This window comes from Chlorocebus sabaeus, chromosome 12 (assembly GCF_047675955.1).
Source record: "Chlorocebus sabaeus isolate Y175 chromosome 12, mChlSab1.0.hap1, whole genome shotgun sequence".
Classification (NCBI taxonomy): domain Eukaryota; kingdom Metazoa; phylum Chordata; class Mammalia; order Primates; family Cercopithecidae; genus Chlorocebus; species Chlorocebus sabaeus.
This window is the reverse complement of record NC_132915.1, coordinates 83160497-83173509: the sequence shown is the minus strand read 5'-3', so window position 1 is coordinate 83173509 and position 13013 is coordinate 83160497. Positions and strand designations below refer to the sequence as shown.

The window sequence follows — 13013 nt, the reverse complement described above, 5'->3', positions numbered from 1 at the left end:
ATAAATAGAATAATTATTCACAAAGATGCCTCTGACTCCTTTGTCTAAGATTTATGCTAAGATAATATGGCCAAATCTGTAGGTGGCATCGATGTGGATTCTGGGATTGCAACATGATTTTGTAAATGCCCTTTCTACTGCAGTCTTTAGAAGTGCTTTTTGACATTTTTTCGAAGTTCCCCTTTCTTTCCTAGGTTCCCAAAAACTGAAACAGTAAATCAGTATCGTAATCAATAGCTAATGCTTATTAAGTACTTACTGTTATTTGCCAGATACCTTGTCAAGTACTCTACTTATATTAGCTCATTTAATTTTCATAACCATCCTATGAGATGTGTGAAGCATTATCTCCATCTTGGGTACATAGAGATTATTTGGCCAGGGTCACAAAGTTAGTAAGTGGCAGTACCTGGATCTGTACTCAGACATTCTGACTACAAAGCCATACTCCTAGGCACTTTTGATTCCTGGCAAGATAACTAACTTTCATTTGGTTTACTTCTAAACATGTAATCTGTTTTGTTAGTGGATGAAGCTATTTGAGAAAGAGCAGTAGCAATAAAGGAATAAGTACTTACTGAGCTTAAACTACATTTATGCTGCTTCGATTTTGTCTTGCAGGTGTGCATTGCTAAGTGCAACAGTACCTCTTACCTGGATGCAGTGCTCTCCCAGGACCTCACTGTGGCAGAAGGCCCTGCTGTAGAAGTTGGAGATTCTCTGGAAGTGGCCTATACCGGCTGGCTCTTTCAGAATCATGTGCTGGGCCAGGTAAGAAAATGCACCTTGCAAGTTCTTTTGTAAACTTACATAGCATGAGGGCTATTCCCAGGGAAGATACTATTACTGTGAACTGCTGCTGTTGTCAAATAGGAGCCCCACTTTAGACACTGCAATTGCTTTGGGAGCACATTATGAAATGTGAATGTGTAAAAAATCCTCAGTGCCACTCTGTCACTTCAACTTAGGGAAAGTGGGAACCAGTTTCCCAAGTACTATTAGTTTTGCTAGTTGTTCATGTGTATGCTCCTATACCAGTGTTATACTTGAATATATTCTTATGGGATTAAGTCTTAAAACTTCTTTTTAGACCCTCCTTACAGTTTTTCTTATAGTAGATACTGTAAATACATTGAGCTTATTGTGTTTTAATATTGTTAAGTCCTTAAAAGCAATATATTATATGAGAGAAAGACCTTTATGAGTTTAGAAAAATCTGGATTCAAGATCCAGTTATATACTAATTTGACCTTGATCAAGTCATTTATACTCTTATTTTTTTCCATTTGCGAATGGAGGTTAGTGATCTTGCTCTGCTTACTCGGCAGGGTTAGTGTCAGCATCAAAATGAGATGATTTATTTGAAAGTATATTGTGGATGAAAAATGCTTAAATGCATAGTTGTAGGAATGTGTTTTTTTTCTAAACCTGGAAAATCACTGTTTTAGAGATACTCATTATGATAACACCCTTTAGCTATGATGTCATCCAACATTTCAGGTCCTTTAGAAACTATCTTGAGTGTATTTGACAGTCCCTGTTCCAGAAGTACTGTGCTGGTATGGAGTTAGTTGAATGCCATAATGGTTATTATTATTTTTGAAATTGACTGGCCTCATTTCCTTCAATCAAATTGCAGGTTTTCGACTCCACTGCTAACAAAGATAAGTTGCTTCGCTTGAAATTAGGATCAGGAAAAGTCATCAAGGTAAAGGCTGCACTGTGTTTTTTTATGGTTTTATCAGTTGCAGTGGGTTTAACTTAGATTAAATTATGTGGAATTTCTTTTCTTTTCTTTTTTTTTTTTTTTTGAGACAGAGTTTCACTCTTGTTGTTCAGGCTGGAGTGCGATGGTGTGATCTCAGCTCCTTGCAACCTCCACCTCCCGGGTTCAAGCGATTCTCCTGCCTCGGCTTCCTGAGTAGCTGGGATTACAGGCATGCGCCACCACGCCCAGCTAATTTTGTATTTTTAGTGGAGATGGAGTGTCTGCATGTTGGTCAGGCTGGTCTCGAACTCCTGACCTCAGGTGATCCACCCGCCTCGGCCTCCCAAAGTGCTGGGATTACAGGCGTGAACCACCGCGCCCGGCCTGTGGGATTTCTAATCAGGGTATCTTTTTGACATCTGGAAATGCCTGGATGAAGAATACGAGGGGAAAATGTGTTACATTGCATTTGGGATATTTTTATCTATAAGACATTATATTGAAGATGGTTACAATCGTTTTCTGTAGTCCTGACCTTTTCTATTCTGTGACTCTGAGCATATTATTTCATCCTTCCTATAGCCTAGTAGGGGAAAAGGTGAGACAGTTTATTCTAGAAACTTGTCATAAAGGGTTGAATCTCATCTGTCTGGGTTGCTTTGAATCAGCACTTTCCAATCACTGTGGGAGGCAACTGTGACAATAGCAGGAGGAACACTGGGATTCGAATTCGAGAACTTGGGTTCAAGTTGTGAATTTTTTCTTTACTAACTGTGCACGTGTTTTATAAAATAAAGAAGGTTTTACACATGTGGTATATTATGGTGTCAGGACATAGTAGTGATGATGCATTGTGCTGTACTCATTCATCTGTGTGGTAAAAAGGTTCATTTTCAGGACCGCTTTTCCCAGAATCCTATGGAGACTTTTTCCCATAGATCATAGCAGTTAAGTCATGATCCCTGAACCTAGACAGATCTAATGTTGAATCTTAGCTTAACAACTTACTAACTGTGTGATCTTGGGCTACATACTTAACCTCCACAAGCTTCAGTTATTGAAGTAAAATGGGGACAATCCTGACAACCTTATGAAGTTTTTGGAGGGGCTTAAACAAGATCATGCATGTAAAGCACTTTCCACACTTCCTAGAAAACAATCTTTTTTGATGGGGGGAAATGGAGTCTTGCTTTATCACCTAGGCTGGAGTTCAGTGGCATGATCTCAGCTCTCTGCAACCTCTGTCTCCTGGGTTCAAGCGATTCTCCTGCCTCAGCCTCCTGAGTAGCTGGGACTACAGGTGTGCACCACCATGTCTGGCTAATTTTTTATATTTTTGGCAGAGACGAGGTTTCACCATGTTGGCCAGGCAGGTCTCGAACCCCTGACCTCAGGTGATCCACCCATCCCGGCCTCTCAAAGTGGTGGGATTACAGCTGTGAGCCACCGTGCCCGGCTGAAAACATGCTTTTTTAATGATAGCTTTTCTTACTCTTAACTACTCTTCTTTTATTCCTCCCATTTTCTCTCATCATCTGAGCTAAATATATTTCATGCAACCCCAGATATGCCTGCTTTTACAAGTAGGTTTAGAGGGTGTCTTCTAGATATTCTTATACCAACACGGGGCAGTAGTCAGACCCGACCTCTGGAGGCACTGAGTAAACCTGAAAAGTGTGGATAAGTGAAACCTGTTGCTCCTGTACTTCACTTTGTCTTCTGAGGAGCTTCTTGTTTGATGAACTTTTCCTATCTGATTTTTAAAGGGCTGGGAAGATGGAATGCTGGGCATGAAAAAAGGAGGAAAGCGGTTGCTTATTGTCCCTCCAGCCTGTGCTGTTGGCTCAGAAGGGGTAATAGGCTGGACTCAAGCAACGGACTCGATCCTGGTGTTCGAGGTGGAGGTTAGGCGGGTGAGTGAAACTGTCTTTGTTTTGTTTGATGAGTCTTCTGCATGTCTTTTTGCTAGTTAAATGAATAAATAAATGAAGATATTTGAAAACTAGGTTCTGAAGACGTAGATTTCTTTGAAAAAGTAGAAATGGAGTAGTCAGAAAGAGCAACAGCTTTGAAATCTAAGGATCAAAGTATTATGTCCTTCCTGGCTCTCTATTCAGAGTCTAGAAGTGGTTGTGACTTTAAGAAAGTCACATCTCATGCCTGTAATCCCAGCACTTTCGGAGGCCGAGGTGGGCGGATCATGAGGTCAGGAGATGGAGACCATCCTGGCTAACGTGGTGAAACCCCATCTCTACTAAAAATACAAAAAATTAGCTGGGCTTGGTGGCAGGCGCCTGTAGTCCCAGCTACTTGGGAGGCTGAGGCAGGAGAATTGCTTGAACCTGGGAGGTGGAGATTGCAGTGAGATGAGATCGTGCCATTGCACTCCAGCCTGGGTGACAGAGCGAGACTCTGTCTCAAAAAAAAAAAAAGTCACATCTTCACACTAAGCTTTTTATTTTGTCTATAAAATAGTGACTCCTGCCCAATGTATATACTTTTTACTTAGTGATTCTATGGCTACAAACTTGATATCTTTACATAAGTATGCAAAGATTGCATGTGTGTATGTTTTACTGACTACCTCTGCCACATTGTAGTAGCCAAAAACTGGCAACAACGTAAATGTCCATCATTAAGATACTGGTTAAATTATGTTTTTTTTCATAGACTTTTATGTAGCTCTTAAAGAATATGAAAAATCTATTGTTAAGGAAGCAAGTTGCAGAACATTGTGGATAGTATGGTCTCATGTGCGTGTGTATGTGTGTGCGTGTGTGTGTGTGTATACACATATACATATCCATATCCATAGTCATATGTACATATATGTGTATACACACACACATAATACACACATATATGCTCATATATTCATAGAAAATTCCTGGAAGCTTTAAAAGAAATCATTAAAAGTGATTTTTTTTTTCTGTAGAGTGGAAATGGAGTTCAGAAAGTTTTACTTTTTGTCACTGTACCTTTTGTACCATGTAAAAAACTTAACATGAATATATATAGTTTCTATGCAATAAATTGTGCTTAGTCAACTTAATACTTCCTGTTCCCTGCCCCCAAATGATCCTGTTTGCTTTATACTGTTTGTTAGATTCAAATGTGATAGGGTTTGTTACTGTAAACTCTAAAATACAATACAAATAGGGAATATTATGGTCATCTTCTTTATGGCTGTTACACCTGCCACAGAGAGAGGATGTGCTTCCCTTCTCAGTGATGCTTTCCTAACCGTTCCTAACTGGACACTTTCATCCTGCTGGGCTGCTCTAGCCCTCTTTCAATGACATGTGACCTGCTGCCTTTTTTCTTTTTTACAACTTTTATATTCTCTGTCAATTTTCCTTTGAGTTTGAAAAATCATGGCTGGTGATAGGTAACAAACCAATTTGAGTTTATCATGACTGGCACATGAAACAAAAAATTTTCTGTTTTACCAATAATCAAACAATGACAAATTGACCTGCATATCAAATTCACAAGGCTGGTAGAGAATGATACCCCGTGGCAAGAGTGTTCAGAAAGATTTATACACTACTGTGGTGTATAAACTAGTTCACTCTTTCTGAAGGGAAATTTAATAGTATCTATTAACCCATTTATGCTGGAGGTTGCAAAATTTTTGGGAAAAATCAGACCTTGGTGATGACCTTGAGCAGTAGGATATAAATTACTCCCACAAGCTTAACGTTCCAATAATGGAACACTTGGCATAAATGGGTTAAAAGCTTTCAAAATGAGCATCCCTTTTATCCAACAATTTTAACTAATTTATAGTTTGGAAATATTTAACTAAAATTTAACTAATTTATAGTTTGGAAATATTTAAGATTATGTACAAAAATACAGATACAAAGCTATTCATGGAAGCATTGTTTGATAGAAATAAGCTGAATGTCTAACAGTGAGGAATTGGTGAAATATACTTTGTAATAGAATATGTATTTATGACTTTAGTTCCTAAAATCCTTTGGAGACTTTTTGCTATAGATCATAGCAGTGAAGGGCTGACCCTTGAAGTTAAATATACTCTTCAGTAGTTAAAAATAATATTACAAATTAATATTTAATGATATGGAAATAGGTTAATATGTCAGTGAGTGAGCAAAACAGGTTACAAAACAGCATGGCCCATTTTTGTAAAAGCTGTATAAAGAGACAGATAATATAATGGTAGTTGGATTGCAGGTGATTACTACCTTTGTCTTTTTGGCTGAGCTACATTTTCTGATTTGCCTGCAGTGAACAGGTAATGGCTTGTGTAATGAAAAATAAGTAAAATGAAAGGAGGGTGAAAGGGGAAGGGTATTTGTCGCCTATTCCACCTGCGATGACTCTTTCTCTAGGTGAAGTTTGCCAGAGATTCTGGCTCTGATGGGCACAGTGTTAGTTCCCGGGATTCTGCAGCCCCGTCTCCCATCCCTGGTGCTGATAACCTCTCTGCTGATCCTGTTGTGTCACCACCCACATCAATACCTTTCAAATCAGGGTAAGATACTCCAATTGTATCAAGCTCTTTTATGGCTCATAAAAATGATTCTTAGAGGGGTTCAGAAATAGAGATATAGTTAAAAACTAAAATAATTTTAAATAACTGGAAAAAATGGGATCAGGGAAATAGGGAAAATACTTGCATCAGATTTTTCTGACAAAAGTTTAATATTCATAGGCCTCAAAAGCACTAACTCAGAAGAATACTTACAAAATTCTGGAAGAAAACTAAGCAGAGGGCATAAATACAAAATTATATACTCATGGAAAAAATGTAAATAATAAACATTTGGATGGAAAGTTGTTCAACTTTACTAGCATTCAAAGATTATGCAAACTAAAGAAGAGTTAAAATTCTGTTTTACAGTCATTAAATTGGCACACATTTAAAAAAATAATTTGCTTATCCAATATAGTTTGGACTTGTGATTCTGGATTTTGTTTTCAATCTTGGAATATGGTCTGGTTGCTTTCAGGGAGCCGGCTCTTCGTACCAAATCTAACTCCCTCAGTGAACAACTTGCAATAAATACAGTAAGTATAAGAGTCTTGGCCAGGCATGGTGGTTATCACCTGTAATCCTAACACTTTGCGAAGCTGAGGCAGGAGGATCACTTCAGCGCAGGAGTTCAAGACCAGCCTAGGCAACATAGTGAGACCTTGTCTCTCCTTAAAAAAAAAAAGAGTTTTTCTCCCTCACCCCTAGTGTGCTGAGGTTTTATGTGCTTAGGATATGGTAGGTTAGAGAAAAAAAAAGTTAAGAGGCTAAAATGTTTCTAGGCTAAATCAATGGTTACTTTGTTCATTTCCCCTTACTTGGGAGTCAGTGTAAGTTAGCCTCATCTTCTGCATAGAGATTCAAATCTTGATTCTTATAAGCATTGAGAAAATTGTCTAACTTCTGTGATCCTCAGCTTCTTCATTAGTTAAAAAGAATTCATTCTCATAGCCCCTTTTTACAGTTTTTGTGAGGATTAGAGATAATTTGTAAAGTGCTGAGCTCAGAGCCTTCGTTCAGTGTGTCTTTAATAAGTGGTCACCATGATTATTATCAGGAGACTGATGTTCAACTGGGGGAGGAGCCTCTCTCAGTTAAGGTGCTCTTCAATTTTAGAAATATTATTTATTCCGAGGATTGTGTTAGTGGTTAATCTTAGGTACTCTCTTCTACTTGCTTTCTGTGACCTTGAACAATTTAGCTTCTCTAAGCTTCATGTTTAAATCCTCATCTGTAAAATGGAGATGTTGCCTATCTCAAATAGATTTTTATGACTTTTAAATAAAATAATGCCTATGAAGTTTTTAGTATTGTGTCTGGCATATTGTAAGCACTCAGTAAACATTAGCTCTTGTTATTATCATAAATGTTGCTAACATTACATATCTTTATACTTTCATTCTCACAGAGGAGCTCTGTACTAATTCACCAGCTGATTGACTTTGAGCAGGACAGTGAGCCTCTGTGTTGCCCCAGTTGTAAGATGAAAGTGCCAGCATGCTGTTTTAGTAAAATCTGGATTTGAATGCGTTTAAGAAGGATGCATATAGTAGTTTGCTGCTGGCCTGCCTGGTCTGTGAAGGCTTCTGAGTTTGCTGCCTGTGGACCAGACAGTGGCTGAGGCACTTCAAATTCTAAAGCCCTGTGGCCTTCACCTACTGCACTGGGAAACAGAATAGGTGTATGGAGTGAAATTGGTGCTAGCATCTCTCCAACCCTAGTTTACTTGTTTATATTCAATCCAACAGAATTATTAAGCAAATAATTGTTTCAAAGTGATCTCCTAAACCCAGAAGGTTAAATCAAAGAATCAGAGGAAAATTGAAGAATAATTATTATCTCAGATCTTTGAACAGTCACCAAAATGGTCCAATATTGGTTCCATTGTACTCTGTAGTCATAACAACTCTTGTTACCTATTTCTAAGCTATAGTAACTTCTAGCAGACTAATGGCCTCCAACTATTTTTTTCTTTTTTTTTTTTAAACAAGTTTGTTTTTTTAATGGAGGCAAAATTTACATAACATGAAATTAACCACCTTTCTTTTTCTTTTTCTTTTCCATTTAAGTTTTTATCTTTGTTTTGAATAGGTAATTACATTTATATGGCACAGTTATCAAAACAATATAACAAGATCTACATTGTGAGGACTCACTTCTATTCCTGTCCTTATCTACCCTATTCCATCTCACACCCCTTAGGTAACTGCTTTTATTAGTTTCTTATATATTTCAGTGTTTCTTTATGCAGGTGCACACAAATAGGAATGTATATTTTATTCCTCCCTCCTTTCAAACACACAAAGTAGCATACTCGGTATGTTATGCACCTTGCCTTTTCCATATAACTATATTATATAAAAAATGCAAAATCTTTTCATGTTGGTGTATAGAGAGCATCCTCATTTTAATCTGTAGATCACAATATTCCATTGTGTGCATATGGTTTATATAACTAGTCCTTTCCTGATGTATCCAACTTTTTTTGGATACATCATCAGTTAAGAAAAAATAAACACACACTCCCAGTATATGTTTATTGACAAATTATGTACATAAAGTACCATCAGTCCCTGTAAGCAAACTCAATGTCTTACATTGGTAGCTTAAAAATATTAAAAATGCAGCCTGGGCAACATGGCGAAGCCCTTTCTCGACCAAAAATACAAAAAATTAGTGCCTGTGGTCCCAGCTACTTGGGAGGCCGGGGTGGGAGGACCTCTTAAATCTGGGAAATGGAAGTTGCAGTGAGCTGAGATCATGCCACTGCACTCCAACCTGGGTGATAGAGACCCCAACTCAAAAAAAAAAAAAGTAATCTTAATAAAAATGGAGGTTATGATCATTTCCTTCTACACCCAATAGCTCATGTTGTGCACCTTCAGGTGTACTTACTTGCCATTCTGAAATTTTGGACCAGTTAATGGAAGCTTCTAGCACAGGGTCTAGTGTGTAGTTAATGCTAAGTCATAGTTAAATTAACCTGAAGTTAAAACAAAGAGCTCCTGTTTCCTTTTCTTCACAGATCTCTTCTGAATATCTATCTACTGAATTGCTTCAGGCTTTTGAGTGAGGGTACTGTCATCTAAAATGCCTTCTTCTCTTAACATCTCTATGTTAGTTTTTCATCTGTAAAATGAGACTAATTTTGCCTGCTGGGGAGACTTGATCGAAATGAGGCAATACGTGTGAAACTACTTTGTCCATTCCAAAGATACAGGGAATTATTTTTACTGCTATTAATTGTGATCCATGTATGCTTCTATGCAAGAAATCTTTGATTCTCATTTTCTAGAGGCTATGTTTTTAAATAGATATGGTAGGGGGATTTGTTGAAGGATTTGATACAAAAGCCAAAGGGATAGAGCTGCCTGAAGGTGATAAGCCTTGATCACAGTGATTTTTGTGACTTTCCTCTCTTCGTAGAATCCCGATGCAGTCAAAGCCAAGTTGATCTCTCGGATGGCTAAAATGGGCCAGCCCATGCTGCCCATCCTTCCACCACAGCTGGATTCCAATGATTCAGAAATCGAAGTATGTCCCCCTGGCTGTATTAGAATGAATAGTAGAGATATCGCCATCATCTTTCTTTTTATTTGGTTGGAGTGATTGTGTTTTCTGCCTCTAAGTCAGAATCATTATTTAGAGGGCTAATATGCAAAATGATACGGATTGGTATTGGTACATGTGTTTCTACTGTGATTATTACTTCCCCTGAGAGATGGAAGCAATTTTGTAGATCTTTTACAAGAACCGGGCAGTTTTCAGTGGTTAATTTAGCCTTCTTTACTAGAATCTCTGTTGTTACAAGAGATCACTCTCTGGACAGCATGATGCCCAGTTCATAGCAGATGCTCTATTCATATGTGTTGAGCGAATGTTTAGATTATTTTGGGAAAGGTTGGTCTTCTCACTGATGTTGCATATCACTAAAGTTCCAACTAGTATGTCTTTTGACTTTGTATATGGTATTTTTGTGTTTGTTTTCTATTTAGAAGTTCAAGAATTTTATTGAATTCAAATCTGTCAACTTTCTTCCCTTGTTATTTGCTTTTAACATGCTTAGAAAGCCTCCCCACTTTCAGATTATAAATATCACATATATTTTTAAAGATATTTATCAATATTTTATACTTAGATCTAAATTTAATCCATTTGGAATTTGTTGTTCCAAATTGATTTTTAGTATTCTTTTACTTTGATAGAAAACAAGGAAAGGGTGATGGTCTTGAAAAAATTTTTTCTGGAATATACTTTATATTTTACATTTTTGTTTTATTCTTGGAAAAGCTCCACGTAGATTTAACATCTTGAAGATAGGATTTCTGAGGCCTACTGTTATAGGATTAATTTTTTTGTGGTCTGGAAATGCAATTTAAATAAGAATATTTTTATTAAAAATTTTGTATGTTTTTATTCATTTTAGAATACTTTAAAATTATAGAAAAGAAACATATTGAACAAAAAGGGCATTCATCTTTATATATTGCTTTGTAACCTGATTTTTAAACTTAATGTTATATCATAAACATTTACGTTAACATAAATGATTTAAGTAAATAAAGTGGTTTAAAGGAAACCCAGTGTTCTATTATATCGTTTTATTATATTCCTTTCACTCTGTTGTTAGACATTTAGGTTTGTTAAGAGCTGCAGAAATCTAAAACTGGGATGTTTTTCTAGAAGAGAATATAAGGGGACAAGGGGAAGTTCTAAAGTAAAAGAATGTCTAAAACTTTGGTCCTTGAACTATAGCATAGCAGATTACAGTCAATATTGTGCCTCAAGATTTTCTGTTTCTTATATGAAGCAGGAAGATGTAGAATAACTTTGTTTAGAGTTATAGCTTTGATTTTATGAAACGAAAGATTGTTGGAAAAAACATCCTAAAACTATATTATCTAAATATAGCATGTTAATCAGGTGCAGTGAATCCTGCGCTATCCGATTTTCATTGAGTACCTTGAGGCCTATGGAGATGATTTGTCAGAAGGGAAGAGGCTGGATTATTTCTTGCAAAAGACCACTTTTTTTGTAGGAATAGATTATATTTGTCTTAAGGTAGGTACTGGTTTGGAAAATGATATATTCTGAAGAGTGGTTAGTTTAGCTGCTTCAGACAATAGAACATCAACTTCTTAGAATATTTGTGGAAATGAACTATATTTACTTATTCAATATGATTTACAGGGAGAAGGACTCTTACTTTATTGCATAGCAGAGTGCTTTTTCTCCACAACCCACACCCTCAACTCATGGCCTTCTGCTTACCTTTCCTTCCTCTTCTTTGCCCAGAAATCCTGTGTTGGAAGCAGGTTTAGGGCAGACAGTCAGCCTCAGTCTTCAATGAGGGACCCCATACAGAGTAACTCAAACAGTCATTCCTGTTTCAGGATGTGAACGCTCTGCGAGGAGGTGGGCAGCCCGTGGTGACTCCGTCCGTCCAGCCCTCTCTTCAGCCAGCCCATCCAGTGTTACCACAGATGACCTCACAGGGTAAGGAACCTCTCTGAGGCTCTGTGGCCTTGAACTGGGTCAGCACAAAAATTATCATCACTGTTCCTTAAACTGTTAGGCTGCATTGTTTCAGTACTGAGGACTAAAGTGTAAATGAAAGAGTGTGACACTTGTCAGTTTGTCCCTGGGTAAGACATTTTCACACCCAGAGAGGGACCTGGCTGCTGGTTGTGACTTCTGCTGTGTTGCACTGTCAGTTTTGGATATCTGCACTCAGCTATTGAGACATCTCCCTGGGTGTGTTCTGTACTTCCTGTCGGATGGGATCCTAGGGCTGAGTCAGAAGCACATGAGAGCACCCAGTTTCCTTCCACTGGCTCATTCCTGAGATTGCAGTAGAGCTGAGTGTAGGGAGACTAGGCAAGGAAAATAGTTGAGTCTAAAGCATGATGGTATGTAAGGTGCTAGTCCAGACTCACACCAAGAAGCAAGGGTGGATAACAGTGGAAACGTCTCCTTTCATCTTAGCACCTCAGGCATCTGTTTCTGGGCTCCAGGCACCTTCTGCTGCCTTAATGCAAGTTGCATCTCTCGACTCCCACTCAGCTGTATCTGGAAATGCCCAATCCTTTCAGGTAACGTTTTGTAACCGTATTAATTATATCCTATAATTTGCCATGGTTCTAGTCAGTCTTTTCTTTTTCGTGTACATTTCATACAGTAGCAGTTCCCCAAAGTCATAGTTCGTAATTTTTTTCCCTTCCTTGGTTACCACTTTCTCATCTCTAAACCAGGCAAAGGATTACCTACGTTCCAGTGTCATAAAGATTAAATGCAAGAACAAGTAGAGCCCCTAGTACAACGTAGTAAAGGTCCAATCAATGTTTGTTTCCTTTTCTTTCCACACATATCTAGTTGAAGGGCGTATATTCACGTTCTTCCGTATTTTCTACCAAAAGTTGGCAGGCTAACATTCTGCAGTAAATTCAGCAGAATGATATGATTTAAAAGTGGAACCGCATGGAAAATGTAACTGGACTTTGCTATCTAGTAAACTTTTCTTAAAGAAGGCTTTTTTCCTGTTATCCACAGAAGACAATGGCAGCAGCCTGTTTGCCAGGGGCAGACCCTTTCTTCTGCCTCAACACACTTAGTGGATAAGACATATTGTCACTGATTACAGCGGCTCGCTCCTTGGTGATGCTTAGTGGAGGTGTGGGAGTAATGGTAGCTAGGCTATGCCTCATTAAGATGGGGAGTCTCGAAACTGGAAAAAGTCCCACTGTTGCCCTCTTTCTCCCCATCCCTCCTCTCCTCCATGGACAATTACTATCCTGTAGACTAAGA

At 38.0% G+C, this 13013-nt stretch overlaps 1 protein-coding gene across 2 annotated transcripts in view; it reads left to right on the top strand.

The window, feature by feature from the left end:
- The window catches only part of FKBP15 (FKBP prolyl isomerase family member 15), a 54530-nt gene that overhangs the window by 20248 nt on the left and 21269 nt on the right, over positions 1 to 13013 (top strand). For both annotated transcript variants that reach the window (XM_007968378.3, XM_037983772.2), the window contains 8 exons: positions 622 to 771; positions 1640 to 1708; positions 3475 to 3621; positions 6067 to 6209; positions 6688 to 6745; positions 9636 to 9743; positions 11603 to 11705; positions 12195 to 12301. In XM_007968378.3, coding sequence (XP_007966569.3) covers positions 622 to 771; positions 1640 to 1708; positions 3475 to 3621; positions 6067 to 6209; positions 6688 to 6745; positions 9636 to 9743; positions 11603 to 11705; positions 12195 to 12301 — 885 coding nt within the window. The remainder of the gene's footprint in view (positions 1 to 621; positions 772 to 1639; positions 1709 to 3474; positions 3622 to 6066; positions 6210 to 6687; positions 6746 to 9635; positions 9744 to 11602; positions 11706 to 12194; positions 12302 to 13013) is intronic.